Below are 17,794 nucleotides of genomic sequence, written 5' to 3'. Positions count from 1 at the left end.
TTCCACCGTTGATTAATCAGATGCCACATAATTTACTTGCCTGATGCCAGACTCCCAAACAGATACTCATCCCAAGCTCTGTCATGGGAGGTAATTACCAAGCAAACAAAGGACAATGTTGTCACGATTAGCAACTCTTCATTTCTTTTATCTCACACATTCTGTCGTTTTGTCTCTGGCCTTTGTCCATCATCTGCCTATTAAAAAAACCCTCAACACCAGATGCTGCTGCGGCGGGGCCCACTCCCCTCGCCTCCCCCCACCGCCAGGGCCCAAGCCATCTTCCGCCCACGCCACCCCCGCTGGGCCCATGCCACCCCCGCTGGGCCCACGCCACCCCCGCTGGGCCCATGCCACCCCCGCTGGGCCCACACCACCCCCGCTGGGCCCATGCCACCTCCGCTGGGTCCACGCCAACCCCGCTGTCCACAGCTGGGCCCACGCCACCCCCGCTAACTCCCGCTTGGCCCACGCCACCCCCGCTGGGCCCACACCACTCCCGCTGAACACCGCTGGGCCCACGCCACCCCCGCTGGGCCCACGCCACCCCCGCTGGGTCCACGCCAACCCCGCTGTCCCCAGCTGGGCCCACACCAACCCCGCTAACTCCCGCTGGGCTCATGCCACCCCCGCTGGGCCCACGCCACCCCTGCTGGGCCCACGCAACACCCGCTGGGCCCACATCACCCCGCCAGGGCCCAAGCCATCTTCCACCCACGCCACCCCTGCTGACCCCCGCTGGGCTCATGCCACCCCCGCTGGGCCCACGCCACCCCCGCTGGGCCCATGCCACCTCTGCTGGGCCCACGCCACCCCCGCTAGGCCCATGCCACCTCCGCTGGGTCCACGCCAACCCCGCTGTCCACAGCTGGGCCCACGCCACCCCCGCTAACTCCCGCTTGGCCCACGCCACCCCCGCTGGGCCCACACCACACCCGCTGAACACCGCTGGGCCCACGCCACCCCCGCTGGGCCCATGCCACCCCCTCTGGGTCCACGCCAACCCCGCTGTCCCCAGCTGGGCCCACGCCACCCCCGCTAACTCCCGCTGGGCTCATGCCACCCCCGCTGGGCCCACGCCACCCCTGCTGGGCCCACGCAACACCCGCTGGGCCCACATCACCCCCGCTAATCCCCGCTGGGCCCACGTCAACCCTGCTGACCTACGGCACCCCCACTGACCCCCGTGGGCCCACGCCACCCCTGCTGGGCCCACGCCACTCCCGCTGGGCCCGCGCTACCTTCACTTTCCCGGCCCCCCACCCCCGCTAGAAAGAGGGGGGGATGTGAGAGGGGGGAGAGAGAGAGAGGGGAATGGAGGGGAGAGGGAGATGGGGAGGGAAGAGGGAAAGGGGGATTATCTTTAGTGAGATTGCAAAAATAAGGTTTTAGAGCTATTATATTTTCACCTCATATAAATAATTTTAAACAATATCAAATAATATCAATCAATTGGAACTGCTTTCTTTTCCTTGATAACAATACTGAAAAATATGAATTCCATAGTTTGACATAAATATACATTTTAATGGGATCATTATATACAGATGTAACATTTACATTTCAAGATCGGGGAGGGGGGGCAAATATGCGTCAAGCCGATAGCCTAATCGTTAAAAAGTTAAAAGATAGCTGAGAAGAGCTGAGAAGAGGAATCAGAGCTGCCAAGGAAAGGTACTCTGAGAAGTTGAGGAGCAGGTTCTCAGCTAGTGACTCTTCTTCAGTTTGGAAGGGCATGCAAGAAATCATCAGCTATAAGAGGAAAGCCCCCCGCTCTTTGGACAATCATCAGCTGACGAACGACCTGAATGAGTTTTACTGCAGGTTTGAAAATCAGAAATGTAACCCTCTCCTTCTCATTCACCACTTCACACCTACTTAAGGCAAGACTCCAGTATGAAAAGAGTGGACCCTTTCCCACCCCAACCAACACTTCACACCCACTCACAGCCTGACCTCAGTCTGCAAAGACTGGGCCCTTTTACACCCACCCCACTCCAATCACCACTTCACACCCAATTACTCATTTTATATCGAAGTCACGCGAGTGACTACGTGAAGAGCCCGCCAGCCCGCATGCGCGTCAATACGTCGACGCATGGCACGAGGTTTGGCTGGGGGGGGAACGTCGGTCTCCCCAGTGGTAAGTTTAAAAACCATACAGGTGAGTACAAATGTTCACAGGAAATATTTGAAGTGAACTAATTGACCGAGGTTTTTGTTATGGAGAAGCCGATGGCGAAAGGAAAACGGGCTGCTGAGAAACCAGCAGCAGAGGACCACGGCAGTGGGAAAAGCCGACGGCCATCCGTTTCCACTTCGGAGTCGCTGGCAGCCGCGATCTGCACAGCTAGTTCTGATTCGGCTCTGGACAGGAGGATTCTGTCCCAACATCTATGGTAGATGTGATTGGCCGTTTATCTAAACTAGAGCAACTAATGGAACAAATGGTGGCACAAAATATGCTCCGTGCTATGGAGGCATTCACAGGCAGCTTGAGCCATATGCCTGTGGCAACACCTGGTTCAGGGTTACAATATTCCTCCCACTCTGATGAGGGGAGTGTTGGAGATTTTTATAGAGCTGACTCCGATTATGGGGATGTGTCTGAATCCCATGATTTAATGCATGATGTGCGGGAGACGCATCATAAGGAAGAGCTACCTGCTCTTGCCTCTAAATTTGCTGTTCCCTCGGGGACGGGCAAGCCACTACAGGAGGAATTGGCCAGCAGCATCAGCTATCTAACATTGCACCAGCTGAAGGAAGAAGTTATGCTGGAAACAGCTGGGAGATATCTCAGCCCAGAAAATTGCAAGACCTTGGACGTCCCGAAAGTCAATACTACCATTTGGGAAAACATCGGGAACAGAACACAAGGTCCAGAGAGATGAAATTACAGCGAATCCAGAGACTATTGTCAGGAGATATTATGGCCTTTGCTAGGTCAGTGGATGGGGCTCAGCTGTCGGAAGCACAGCAGGATGCGATGGCACTGCTGTGCAATACTCATTTTGAGATAAACTGCGTCTGTAAAGATGGCATTAGGCCAGAATTAAACCGCAAATTTGCACATTTATGCAGGTCCAGCAATGTTCAGCCTGCTAAATACCTCTTCGGAGAAGATTTGTGTAAGCAAGTCAAGGACTTGCAGGAGGAATTAAAGGCTGCTGCTGGCATGGTCAAGACCCTATATGGTTAAGACTCCTCTATTCCGGCGATATCACCCCTATGTGACAACCAGCAGGAATTGGTTCTCTGAGGCTGGTGGGAATATCAGATCTGCTCAATTTAGACCCAGTCACAGGTCTTTTTTAGGCCAAGGCCCATCTCGTTCGTCTTGGAAGATGAGGCAGCCTCAGTTCCCAGTGGCTCAAGATTTCAGAGCGAAGGGAAGGAGAACGAACAGAACTTAGGGTCTGCTGGACTTGGTGTTAAACCTCCTATGACCTTTGAGGTAGGTGGATGTGCATCCATCAGTCACAGGGGGTGTGCGGAGGAATTGCAAGTCGGTGGCAGGTTAAGTCTATTTTTGCACAAATGGCGACAGATAACCTCTGAAACGTTTATACTGCATAGTATAATGTGTTACAAAATTGAGTTCTTGGCTAACACATTTCCACCAAGACAAGATATGCCAAGTCGGGCGTATATTCGTTCCAATAAGGATACTTTGGATATGCAAGCAGAGATAGAGGCATTGCATAAAAAAGGAGTGATTGAGCAGTCAGTCCATGAGAATTAGGAATATATCTCTAACATATTCTCATGGAGAAGAAAAATGGTGGATGCCGTATCATTCTTGATTTGGCAAGCTTCAACTTAAATGTGCAGTATAAACATTTTAAAATGGAAAATTTTCACACCACTAAACAGCTAATTACTGAGCGTTGTTTTATGGCATCCAGCAATCTTAAGGATGTATATTATTCGGTTCCTATTCATAGGAATCACAGGAAATATCTGAAGTTTAGCTGGCTGGGGCAGTTGTGGCAATTTAAGGTGTTACCTAATAGTTTAAGCTCAGCCCCTCGGCTATTTACCAACTGCTTAAACCAGTGCTTGCCTTACTCAGAGCTGAAGGGCATATTGTTGTGGGGTATATAGATGACATTCTGATAATCGGGAGAACGTTGCATCTCGCAAAGCTAGCTGGTTCAGCTGCCAAGCTTATCTTTGAGAAATTGGGATTTCTCATCCATCCAGCTAAATCCAGGCTGATACCGACCAGATCTATTTCTTATTTAGGGTCTATCATCAATTAAGCAGAGATGTCTGTGACCCTGCCCATGGAGAAAAAACAAAATTTGGTAAAGGCTTGTTCAAATCTACTGATTAATGAGAAACCATCTATCCGCCAGGTTGCTAGGGTAATTGGCAAGATAGTAGCTGCCTTCCCAGCCGCATGTTATGGGCCTATGCATTATCGGAATCTGGAGAGTGAAAAGGATCAGGCACTGAGACTCCACAAAGGTCATTTTGACAGACCGATGCAATTGTTTTCAGAGTCTAAAGCTGAATTACAATGGTGGATTGCGAATATTCATCATTGTTCAGGCGACTGTCTACCTAGTAAACACACAACAACACTGCAGAGTGATGCTAGTGAACTAGGACGGGGTGCAACTAACACCGTCTCTAGTTGTGGTGGTAGATGGAACAAGGAGGAGTTATGCCTTGGTCGAAAATATGGCATCAATTATTTGGAAATGTTGGCAGCATTTCATGCCTTGAAAGCATACTGTGGGAAGGTACATGGTGTGCATATTAGACTTCAATTGGATAATTCGACGGCAGTGGCATATGTAAATCACATGGGTGGATGTAGATCACTATCCTGTGATGCTTTGGCAAAACTTATTTGGGCTTGGAGCATAGATAGGAGCATTTGGATTTCAGCTGCTCATTTGCCGGGCAGATTTAATAGGGTAGCAGATGCTAGATCATGAAGGTTCAATGATCAAACTGAGTGGCTGTCGAATCAGGTAGTATTCAACAACATAATAGCTCGTTATGGAACACCAGACATTGATTTGTTCGCTTCCAGGCTTAATCATCAATTGCCACGATATGTAGCCTGGCAACCAGACCCAGGGGCAGAAGCTATAGACGCATTCTCTATAGATTGGGGGGGAGTGTTATTCTATGCCTTCCTTCCATTCTGCCTTATTGGAAGATACTTGCAAAAGATAATGCAAGACAACGCATCAGATATTTTAGTAGCTCCTAATTGGCCTTCGCAACCATAGTTTCCATTATTGAAAGGATTATTAAAGGAACCACCCATGGTTGTTCACAGGCATAAACATATGCTAATTCAGCCTGTCTCTCGGAAGCCTCATCCTTTGCATGATTGAATTGATTTGTTAATTTGCAGAATTTAAGAAGGCCTTTCATGGGGCTAGGATTATCCAACCGGATGGTGGACGTAATAAATGCAGCTTACAAAGAAGTAGTACTACTTATATCAATCAATGGGAGAACTTTTGCGAGAAGGCACATATAAATTACTTTACGGCAGATATGGCTGATGTGTTGGAGTTTCTTTCAACTTTATATTTTGAGAAATTTAAGTTACAGTGCTATTAACACTGCTCGTAGTGCCTTGTCATAATATTTAGTGCTGGGGTCTGGACATCAAACTGTGGGCTCTCACCCATTGGTATCTAAATTCATGAAGGGTGTTTTTAACAGAAACCCTCCAAGCCCTAGATATCGTGAGGTATGGAATGTTAAAATAGTGTTAAGGCTGCTTCGCAATTTGGCACCGGCCGCATCTTTATCTTTGCCCCAGCTCACTCACAAATTGGTCATGCTCATGGCTCTCGTCTCAGCACAAAGAGTTCAGTCTTTACAGAAACTGCGACTGGATAATGCGGTTATATCTGACAATAAAGTGACCTTTTATATAGATGAATTAATTAAGCAGAGCAGGTCAGGTGCGTTGGGCTACAAATTGGAGCTGTTGGCGTATCCACCAATCGCAGATTGTGTGTGGTTACCTATGTTAAGAAATACATCGAGGTTACAAAAAACCATCGAGGCAGCAAACAGGCTGTCTTCATAAGTTATAAAAAGCCACACAAAAGGGTGCAAACCATTTCTAGGTGGATAAGATGCGTGTTAGCAGATGCGGGGGTGGATACTGATATTTTCAAATCTCACTCTACCAGGGCTGCAGCTACCTCGGCAGCGAATAATATGGAAGTTCCGCTGGATCACATTCTTGCGACAGCAGGATGGGCCAATGAGCGAACTTTTCAGAAGTTTTACAATCAACCATTTAACGGGCCTGGTTTATTTGCTAGTAGAATTTTAAGTTGTGTTTAATAAATCAAGTGATTATCCCTGATGTAAAGAGACTGTTTCTATTAAAGCATGGAAATGTTTGCGAATTAACATCAGGTTTCAATGAAGTATGTTTCTTTCAACCATGTTTGGTCGATTGGTGCAGTGTGTCTACATATAGACTGGTTCACTGCATGAAACCACAGAGCTTTGAAGGCTTCAAGTAGTCACTCACATGACTTCGATATAAAATAGAAAGATTAAACGAGAACTTACCGTTTGAAGTTTGATCTTTATTTTATGAGAAGTTGAAGTGAGGAAATACGTGCCCTCCACATCCAAACCTGATTCTCATAAAAGATCATCCGGTAAATCTAAGGTCGTTAATCTTTCTATAGTTTAAGTTCTGCAACCAGTCTGTGGTTTCATACAGTTGCTCTGAAGATTGACGCGCATGCGGGCTGGCAGGCTCTTCACGTATTCCTTCACTTCAACTTCTCATAAAATAAAGATCAATCTTCAAACGGTAAGTTCTCGTCTAATCTTTCTATTTTTAACCAGTCCCTGCAAAGATGTACTGTCCCTGTCTGTGTATTTGATTCCAAAGTCTCCACTATTGTCCCTGTACCCAAAAAGGCAAGGATTATTGGTCTTAATGATTACAGGCTTGTCGCACTGACCTCTGTAGTCATGAAGACCCTTGAAAGGCTTGTGCTGGCCAAACTGAAAAATATCACAATCCCCCTGCTGGACCCTCTGCATTTTGCACATTGGGCCAATAGATTGGTGGATGACGCAGTCAATCTGGGCCTGCACTTCATCCTCCAGCGCCTAGACCGCCAGGGGACCTATGCGAGGATTTTGTTTGTTGATTTTAGCTGTGCACTCAACACCATTGTGCCAGAGCTACTACGCTCCAAACGTTCTGAGTTGACTGTACCTGAACCCCTCTGTCGGTGGATCACCAGCTTTCTGACAGACAGGAAGCAGCTTGTGAGGCGGGAAAGCATATCTCAGACCCGCAAACGCTCAGCATAGGAGCACCGCAAGATGCGTACTCTCCCCTCTACTCTCGCCACACCAATGACTGCACCTCCACAGACACCTCTGTCAAGCTTCTCAAGTTTGCGGACGACACAACCCTGATTGGACTGATCCAGGATGGGGATCTCTGTAATCTTTTCAGTTTGACATCTTTCCTATAACATGGTGCCCAGAACTGAACACAATATTCTAAATGCGGTCTCACCAACGTCTTATACAACTGCAACATGACCTCCCAACTTCTATACTCAATACTCTTTGACCAATATTTTTTGACCACCTGATATACCTGCGACTTGACCTTCAAGGAACCATGCAACCATCAACCATTCCTCTGCCCACCTGGCTAATTGATCCAGATCCTGCTGAAATCTTTCACAACCATCTTCACTATCTGCAAATCCACTCACTTCTGTATCATCAGCAATCTTGCCCTGGTCTGTGACGTTTCACAGAATGCTGGAGTAACTCAGCAGGTCAGGCTGAGTATAGAAGTTGGGAGGTCATGTTGCAGTTGCATAAGAAGTTGGTGAGGCCGCATTCAGAGTATTGTATTCAGTTTTGGGCACCATGTTATAGGAAAGATGTCATCAAACTGGAAAGGGTACAATGAAGATTTACGAGGATGTTGCCAGGAGCTATAGGGAGAGGTTGAGTAGGCTAGGACTCTATTTCATGGAGCACAGGAGGATGAGGGATGATCTAATAGAGGTGTATAAAATCATGATTTGAATAGATATGGTTGAGTCTTTTGCCCAGAGTAGGTGAATCGAGGAGGAGAGGAAGTAAGTTTAAGGTGAAGGGCAAAAGATTTAATAGGAATCTGAGGGGTATATTTTTCACACCAAGGGTGGTCGGTGTATGGAACAAGCAGCCAGAGGAGGTAGTTGATGCAGGGACTATCGCAAAATTTAAGAAACTGTTAGACAGGTACATGGATAGGACAGGTTCGGAGGGAGATGGATCAAACGTGGGCAGGCGGGACTAGTGTAGATGGGACATGCTGGGCCGAAGGGCCTGTTTCCACACTGACTATCTATCTTTCCCTCTCAAACCCATTCTCCTGCCTTCTCCCCATTACCTCTGACACCCGTATCAATCAAGAATCTATCAATCTCCTCCTGAAAAATGTCCATTGACTTGGCCTCCACAGCTGTCTGTGGCAATGAATTCCACAGTTTACTACCCTCTGACTGAAGAAATTCCTACTCATCTCCTTCCTAAAGGAATGTCTTTTAATTCTGAGGCTGTGGCCACTGGTCCTAGACTCTCCCACTAGTGGAAACATCCTCTCCACATCCACTCCATCCAGGTTTTTACCAGGCTGGGACAGACGGCAACAGCTTCACACCGTGTCCCAAAACTTGTGTGCTGTCCTGCATCACCCAAGGCAGCAGAGACGTTATAGGAGAGGGCAAGCACTGTAACAAAGTAGCTCACGATGGTTTCGGTAACATTCAGGAATGTCACATCATGAATATTACTGAAGAAGGGTCTTGACCCAAAATATAATCTATACCTTTTCTCCAGAGATGCTGCCTGACCCACTGAGTTACTCCAGCACTCTGTGACATGTCACCTATCCATGTTCTCCAGAGATGCTGCCTGACCCGCTGAGTTACTCCAACACTCTGTGAAATGTCGCCTATTCATATTCTCTGCAGATGCTGCCTGACCCACTGAGTTACTCCAGCACTTTGTGTCTATTTTTCCTTCACCCATCTGCCCAAACCCACTCTCCCCCCTCCTTTCCTATGTTCCTTTCCACCCATAAACCTTTCTCTCCCTTTACATTTCACTCCTCTTTCAAATCTGCCCTACTTATCTAAATGCATTTTTCTTCTTAACTTTTTAGTCATAGAATGATGCAATGTAGAAACAGGCCCTTCAGCCCAACTTGCCCACAACGACCAACATGTCCCATGTAAACTAGTCCCACTCACATGCGTTTGGCCCATATCCATCTAAATCTGTCCTATCCATGTACGTGTCCAAATGTCTCTTAAACAGTAAGATAGTCCCAGCCTTAACTACCTCCTCTGGCAGCTTGTTCCATACACCCACCACCCTTTGTGTGAAAAAGCTACCTCTCAGATTCCTGTTAATTTCGGAAATATTGGTCATAAATTTGACGCAAAAATGCTCCAAAATAAGGCTCAGAATGCATCAGAGAGATCTAAAACCCCAGAGCTTCCTGGACCCTTAAGCGGCCCTGGACCCCGGCATCGAGGGACTTCACGCTTCGCGTCGTGATGTGCGCAGCGCGCACATTATTTCACATTAAATTTTTTGTAATCCTGTCATGCCACCCCCCTTTTTGAAAAGCTTCGTACGGGCCTGTATAACCTTCAATGCATTACTTTGAGACTAACCACCTTTAAGTTCTTTGATTGCAACTTCAGTTGTGCAATTCCAGATTCCTTTCCACACTTCTCCAAATTGGCCTTGTCCGATTAAGTCCCCTTTTTGAAGTGAGGAGTATTGGATTTCCCATTCAACAACGCGAGCCAAAGTGGAAATGGATGGGCGGTCAAGCTGCAAACAAAGTTTGTCATTAATTAGTTTTATTCATCACAAAAGCTGGGTTTTGCAACATTTTCCCGACAGGTATCTTCGATGCCTTTCCGATAATTAATATGAGGATAGATACAAAAAGCTGGAGTAACTCAGCGGGACAGGCAGCATCTCTGGAGAGAAGGAATGGGTGACGTTTCGGGTCGAGACCCTTCTTCAGACTGGTTGTGGATAAGGGAAATGAGAGATATAGACGGTGATGTGGAGAGATAAAGAACAATGAATAAGAGGACCACTTATGGGCCTGTCCCACTTAGGCGATTTTTTAGGCAACCGTAGGCGCTAGTTTGTCGCCACATGTTCGCCGGTGGTCGCCGGGAGTAGTCTCCTCAGTCGCACAAAAAGTCTTAGTGTTTTTCTGGTCGCCACTAAATTTTCAACATGTTGAAAACATTTCATTGACAGTGGGTTTGACACCAATGAGGGTAGCTTGACTTCTGATGTAGGTGCTGTCGTAGGTTGTCGTCAGGATGACGGTTTTTTGGCGACCTACTACGACTATGACATTCACCGGCAGTTGCCTAAAAAAACGCCAAGTGGGACAGGCCCATTAGTACGACTTGATTTAGAGTAGATCAATATATTGGTATAAATTTCAACTTCTCAGTAATGTATAGTAATGCGTTTGCAGATTGCCACAATTCAAGACCCCATCAAAGATAAGGAAAATGGGATGAGGTATATATCAGGCATATGGTTCACTGCTGTCGGTTTCCTTCTTCCACTGATATCTGAAGGTCCACTATCCCCCTGGGTATCTGAGGCATGTGACCTCCCACGGTCTGAGGGACTGATCTTTGGCTTCTTTCTCCAGTTACTTAACCAATTCCCGGCTCCTCCCTAGCTCACTGTTGCTTGCGATTGCCCTCCTCTGATCATCAGCTCCTGCTTCAACCTTGATTACTAACACCCCATTCTAAACACTGCCCTCATCTTTCTCATTAACCCTTCCCCAGCCAATTATCTTGCTCATTTACCAGACCGATCATACATAACATGCAACTACTGCTCTGCCCTTTCCATGGCCCCCAACTCTCACCCACTGACCTTGCCTTGATTCCCCGAGGCATATAGAAACATAGAAACATAGAAAATAGGTGCAGGAGTAGGCCATTCGGCCCTTTAAGCCTGCACCGCCATTCAATATGATCATGGCTGATCATCCAACTCAGTATCCGGTACCTGCCTTCTCTCCATATCCCCTGATCGTCGGGAGCTCGCAGGTCACAGGCTGGTGCCTGTTTTCCGGAGCTCCCGTGGCAACAACTGCGTCCGCTGGACTGGAAGGCGGCAGATTCGACCACCCCCGGGCCGCGGAGCTTGAACCGCGGGACTGACTTACCATCGCCCGGTGGGGTATTGCCTCAGCGCAGAGGGAGAAGAGGAGGGAAGAGACAGTAACTCTAAGACTTTTGCCTCCATCACAGTGAGGAGGTGCTTGGTGAACTCACTGTGGTGGATGTTAATTTGTGTTTATTGTGTGTTGTTATTATTACATGTATGGCTGCAGGCAACGACATTTCGTTCAGACCGAAAGGTCTGAATGACAAATAAAGGATTCAAATTCAAATCCCTTTAGCCACAAAAGCAACATCTAACTCCCTTTTAAATATAGCCAATGAACTGGCCTCAACTACCTTCTCTGGCAGAGAATTCCAGAGATTCACCACTCTCTGTGTGAAAAATGTTTTCCTCATCTCGGTCCTAAAGGATTTCCCCCTTATCCTTAAACTGTGTCCCCTTGTTCTGGACTTCCCCAACATCGGGAACAATCTTCCTGCATCTAGCCTGTCCAACCCCTTAAGAATTTTGTACGTTTCTATAAGATCCCCCCTCAATCTTCTAAATTCTAGCGAGTACAAGCCAAGTCTATCCAGTCTTTCTTCATATGAAAGTCCTGACATCCCAGGAACCAGTCTGGTGAACCTTCTCTGTACTCCCCCTATGGCAAGAATGTCTTTCCTCAGATTAGGAGACCAAAACTGTGCGCAATACTCCAAGTGTGGTGTCACCAAGACCCTGTACAACTGCAGTAGAACCTCCCTGCTCCTATACTCAAATCCTTTTGCTATGAATGCTAACATACCATTCGCTTTCTTCACTGCCTGCTGCACCTGCATGCCTACTTTTAATGACTGGTGTACCATGACACCCAGGTCTCGTTGCATCTCCCCTTTTCCTAATCGGCCACCATTCAGATAATAGTCTACTTTCCTGTTTTTGCCACCAAAGTGGATAACCTCACATTTATCCACATTATACTGCATCTGCCATGCATTTGCCCACTCACCCAGCCTATCCAAGTCACCTTGCAGCCTCCTAGCATCCTCCTCACAGCTAACACTGCCCCCCAGCTTCGTGTCATCTGCAAACTTGGAGATGTTGCATTCAATTCCCTCGTCCAAATCATTAATATATATTGTAAATAGCTGGGGTCCCAGCACTGAGCCTTGCGGTACCCCACTAGTCACTGCCTGCCATTGTGAAAAAGACCCGTTTACTCCTACTCTTTGCTTCCTGTCTGCCAGCCAGTTCTCTATCCACATCAATACTGAACCCCCAATACCGTGTGCTTTAAGTTTGTATACTAATCTCTTATGTGGGACCTTCTTGAAAGCCTTCTGAAAGTCCAGATATAACACATCCACTGGTTCTCCCTTATCCACTCTACTAGTTACATCCTCGAAAAATTCTATAAGATTCGTCAGACATGATTTACCTTTCATAAATCCATGCTGACTTTGTCCAATTATTTCACCACTTTCCAAATGTGCTGCTATCCCATTTTTAATAACTGATTCTAGCAGTTTCCCCACTACCGATGTTAGACTAACCGGTCTGTAATTCCCCGTTTTCTCGCTCCCTCCCTTTTTAAAAAGTGGGGTTACATTAGCTACCCTCCAATCCTCAGGAACTACTCCAGAATCTAAAGAGTTTTGAAAAATTATCACTAATGCATCCACTATTTCTGGGGCTACTTCCTTAAGTACTCTCGGATGCAGCCTATCTGGCCCTGGGGATTTATCGGCCTTTAATCCATTCAATTTACCTAACACCACTTCCCGGCTAACCTGGATTTCACTCAGTTCCTCCATCTCATTTGACCCCCGGTACCCTGACTGCAAGGGACCTACATTTGTTTTAACTAATCTCTTTCTTTTCACATATCTATAAAAACTTTTGCAGTCAGTTTTTATGTTCCCTGCCAGTTTTCTTTCATAATCTATTTTCCCTTTCCTAATTAAGCCCTTTGTCCTCCTCTGCTGGACTGAATTTCTCCCAGTCCTCTGGTAGGCTGCTTTTTCTGGCTAATTTGTATGCTTCATCTTTTGTTTTGATCCTATCCCTGATTTCCCTTGTTATCCACGGATGCACTACCTTCCCTGATTTATTCTTTTGCCAAACTGGGATGAACAATTGTTGTAGCTCATCCATGCAGTCTTTAAATGCCTTCCATTGCATATCCACCGTCACCCCTTTAAGAATCAATTGCCAGTCTATCTTGGCCAATTCACATTTCATACCTTCAAAGTTAACTTTCTTTAAGTTCAGGACCCTTGTTTCTGAATTAACAATGTCACTCTCCATCCTAATGAAGAACTCAACTATATTATGGTCACTCTTGCCCAAGGGGCCACGCACAACAAGACTGCTAACTAACCCTTCCTCATTATTCAATACCCAGTCTAGAATAGCCTGCTCTCTTGTTGGTTCCTCTACATGTTGGTTTAGAAAACTATCCCGCATACATTCCAAGAAATCCTCTTCCTCAGCACCCTTGCCAATTTGATTCACCCAATCTATAAGTTGATTGAAGTCACCCATTATAACTGTTTTACCTTTGTTGCACGCATTTCTAATTTCCTGTTTGATGCCATCCCCAACTCCACTACTACCGTTAGGTGGCCTGTACACAACTCCCATTAGCGTTTTCTGCCCCTTAGTGTTTCGCAGCTCTACCCATATCGATTCCACATCCTCCAAGCTAATGTCCTTCCTTTCTATTGCGTTAATCTCCTCTCTAACCAGCAACGCTACCCCACCTCTTTTTCCTTTCTGTCTATCCGGTCTCCTCTCCATTCTGAAATCCAACCTCTGCACTTTTGGAGACAGAGCCTTCTCCAGGGCAGCTCCCAGGCTCTGGAACTCCCTCCCACAATTGATCCGAACTTCTGAGTCCCTCACCATCTTCCAGTCCCGCCTCAAGACCCATCTCTTCACCTCTGCATACCCTTAGTCCCATGTCCCCCTCCCCTTTGCATCTCTGTCTTACTGCTCTATTTTGTTTTGTTCTTGACTCACCATGTAAAGCGACTTTGAGTCCTTGAAAAGCGCTATACAAATAAAATGTATTATTATTATTATTATTATTATTATCCCTCCTGAATATTGAATATCCCTGGATGATCAGCTCCCAGCCTTGGTCACCCTGGAGCCATGTCTCCGTGATCCCAACTATATCATAGTCATTAATAGCTATCTGCACATTCAACTCATCCAGCTTATTACGAATGCTCCTTGCATTGAGACACAAAGCCTTCAGGATTATTTTTACAACATTCTTACCCCTTATACAATTATGTTGAAAAGTGTCCCTTTTTGATTTTTGCCCTGGATTTGTCTGCCTGCCACTTTTACTTTTCACCTTGCTACCTATTGCTTCTACCCTCATCTTTGGCACCCAATGTCAGACAGTTTATCATACGGTGAATAGCAATTTCTATTGCTGAGCTTTCAAATATACACATGGAATTTCATAAATGTCACTAAAAATGCTGTCTATTTGATACCAAATAAAGTTCAACAAAATATGAATTGCACGATACAAAAATATAATGTAAGATAATTAATAAGAATACTGCTAGCAATTCTGTTAAGCACCTTTGGAAATTACATAGAAAATGTGTGTTGAATTAAAATGCAACTGAGATTTGACTTGACATACCTTTACACATGGTTCGGTTAATCTTGTACACAAGTATCCTGCCTCATTTGAGTAGTTATTGATTAGTCGGGACAAGTTCTGAAAATTTGCCTTATCCTTGATTTCGTAATGTTTCACTATATCACCATAGCGCACTGCAAAAGAAATCCAAATTAAGCATCATGGATATGTTTGAAGCTCTGAAAGATAAATGTAAATGCTGACTTAAGGTACAGCAATATATTTGCAATTGCTGAACATGTTGTTAATTATGTTGGGTATTGGTTGGAATTGCTCTCATGTTGTTAAGGTGTGACAAATTGTAGCAGGGATAACAGGAGAATTGGAACCAAGTCAACAGGAAACTCTAGCAAGAAAAGGAGAGCAGCCAGAAGAAGTCAACAGGTCACGCCGCATCTGTGGGAGGAACAGCACAGATGCTGCCACAGATGCTGCCTAACCTGCTGAGTTCCTCCTGCTGCTCTCCTTTTTGTCCAAAGATTCCAGCATCTGCAGTTTCTTGTGCTGCCATTGAATCGGAAACTGTTTGTCACTAACCAATTAGTTTACAGGACTGCGAAATTGATAGAGAAGGACTGACCTGGGGATATAATTTGTAGAGGGTGAATTTAAAAACAAATCAACTGGTCCCTTGTATAAGTGGATTAGGAATAGAGCAAGGTTCCTTTCACCAATAAATGGTCTTGTCTCATTTTCTGGTGTTTTAGGACTGGAATTGAGTTGATTATTTTATTTTCATATAGGAAAAAGCTGCAGTTTTGAGAAATATGAAACAAGTTGCAAATTCCAGTATGGAACATTTTTTACACAGAGAAATATGCATACGCACATTTCCTCTTAATGTTTAGGCCCACTGTTCAAGAACAATCATTCCAACATTAATGTTGGAATGGTGGTGCAGTGGGTGGCACGGTTGTGCAGCAATAGAGTTACTGCCTTACAGCGCCAGAGACTTGGGTTCAATCCTGACTATGGGTGCGTGTCTGTACGTTCTCTCCGTGACCTGGGTGGGTCTCCGGGAACCTCCGGTTTCCTCCCACACTCAAAAGATGTACAGGTTTGTAGGCTAATTGGCTCGGTATATGTTGAGCTTCTGCTGTTGGAATAATTTAAGTCACGCACAATGATTCAGATTCAAAGACTTTATTAGCGTTACAGCACAGGTAACCATCTTAGCACGTAACTCAAAAGTGAGGGAGAAAGGGCAGAGAAGCTTTCTGTTAAACTAGTGGGCGTAGCTACAAAGTATGACTCATAACACGAGTGACAATGATCTACATCCTTCCTCTTGAAGAATTAAATGTCAGTACAAAACCATTGACTAAATAAGGCATGCATAGCAGTTGATAATAAGCTGGAGGGAAAACAAACATAGACCGGGTACTTCCCGGTGGGCTTGCAAACACGACCAGCACGTGTACGATAAAGACCATCTCTGTTTTTCCCCACCGGGGACAGAGCCGGTGGCTTCACAGGTGATGGAGACTGAACCAGCATTCCCGGTGATGAAACAGGGGACTGTGGCACAGGCAGAGGGGGCGTCTGGCAATGGCAAAGCAGCCGTTCCAGAAGTGAGTTGTTGTGCTGATGTAGGTGGGTCAATGCCGCTGGACACTTGTACGGTCTGGACAATATGGTCATGGCCTTTGTCAGTTTGCAAACGAACCACTTGGTTAATGGTGACAGCGGCCTACTTGTTTTGTCATACCACTGTTTTTGAATGTCACACTTTTGTTGTAACTTGGACTGGACTTCCGATGGTGGAACCACCTGTGGGATCAATGCCTGATCCGCCACAGGCACCGTGGCTTGGGTCTGCCTCGACAATAAACGTTGAGCAGGTGAACCCAAAATGGGGTCACAGGAGATGTTGCGCAAGTTGAGTAGATCCAAGAACATGTCGGAATTAGTTCTGTACGATGGTTCCATGAGCTGTTTGGCATTTTTGACAGCCCGCTCAACCAGCCCATTCGACTGTGGATATTCAGGGCTGCTGGTGATGTGGCGAAAACCCCAGCATGCAGCAAATTCCTTGAAGTGTTGGCTGGTAAATTGACTGCCGTTATCAGATAACAGTACGCACGGAGCTCCGTGGTCTGCAAAATGGCGAGCAAGCTTCGAAACTACCCCGCGAGAAGTGGGCCTGCTAAGAAAATCAATGTTAAACCATCCAGAATACGAATCGACAAGTACCAGCGTTAAAATACTTGCTGTGTAGCGAAGCAGGGACCACAGCCTTGTATCCTTTTACAATAATGTCATCCTGCAACACTAGCTCATGGTGGATGGCAAAGAAAGGCTGAAATGGCACGTGAGAGAGTGTCAGCCAGATGCATATCCTTACCATGTTTGTTGGTCAGAACAATGTCATATTTTTTAAGTTGCAGCAGCATCCGCTGTTAGCGCGCTGGAGAGGCATGAATTGGCTTGTTATAGATGCTGATCAGAGGTTGGTGGTCAGTTTCAATCGTTACCGTATGTCCGAAGATAAAGTCGTTAAATTTCTTGCAGGCGAAAACAACTGCAGCAGCTCTTTCTCAATTTGGGCATATCGTTGTTCTGTGTCAGTCATAGTGCGCGAGGCATAGGCTACAGGCGTATTGCCGCTACCATCATTTTTAAGACATGCTGCGCCCAGTCCGTGTTGTGAAGCATCACAAGTCAGTGTGACTGGTCGTTTAAGATCGAAATTAGCGAGAGTAGGAGCACAAAACATTTGCTGCTTAAACATGTCGAACGCCCTCTGCTGTTGCTCGTGCCAGGACCATGCAGTGCCTTTGTATGTAAGCTGGCACAACGGGGCTGATATTTCACTGAAATCCGGAATAAATTTGCTCAAGTAGTTAACCATGCCAAGGAATCTCTGCAGACCGAGCACGTCTGTCGGTGCTGGGAGCTCATTGATGGCACTGGTTTTCGCCGGATCAGTTTTTAGGCCATTCT

At 46.2% G+C, this 17,794-nt stretch overlaps 1 protein-coding gene across 1 annotated transcript in view; it reads right to left on the bottom strand.

Annotated features, from left to right (window-relative positions):
* Window positions 1-17,794, bottom strand: part of LOC116973752 (tyrosine-protein kinase SRK3-like) — a 48,287-nt gene that overhangs the window by 11,709 nt on the left and 18,784 nt on the right. Inside the window, exons 3-4 of the mRNA XM_033022059.1 lie at window positions 14,852-14,985; window positions 9,705-9,867 (exon numbers count right to left, since the gene is read on the bottom strand). Of these exons, the coding sequence (XP_032877950.1) occupies window positions 9,705-9,867; window positions 14,852-14,985 (297 nt within the window). The remainder of the gene's footprint in view (window positions 1-9,704; window positions 9,868-14,851; window positions 14,986-17,794) is intronic.

The sequence above is a fragment of the Amblyraja radiata genome, chromosome 5 (assembly GCF_010909765.2).
Source record: "Amblyraja radiata isolate CabotCenter1 chromosome 5, sAmbRad1.1.pri, whole genome shotgun sequence".
Lineage (NCBI taxonomy): Eukaryota > Metazoa > Chordata > Chondrichthyes > Rajiformes > Rajidae > Amblyraja > Amblyraja radiata.
Note: the sequence above shows the minus strand (reverse complement) of the source record. Positions and strands in the feature narration are given on the sequence as shown.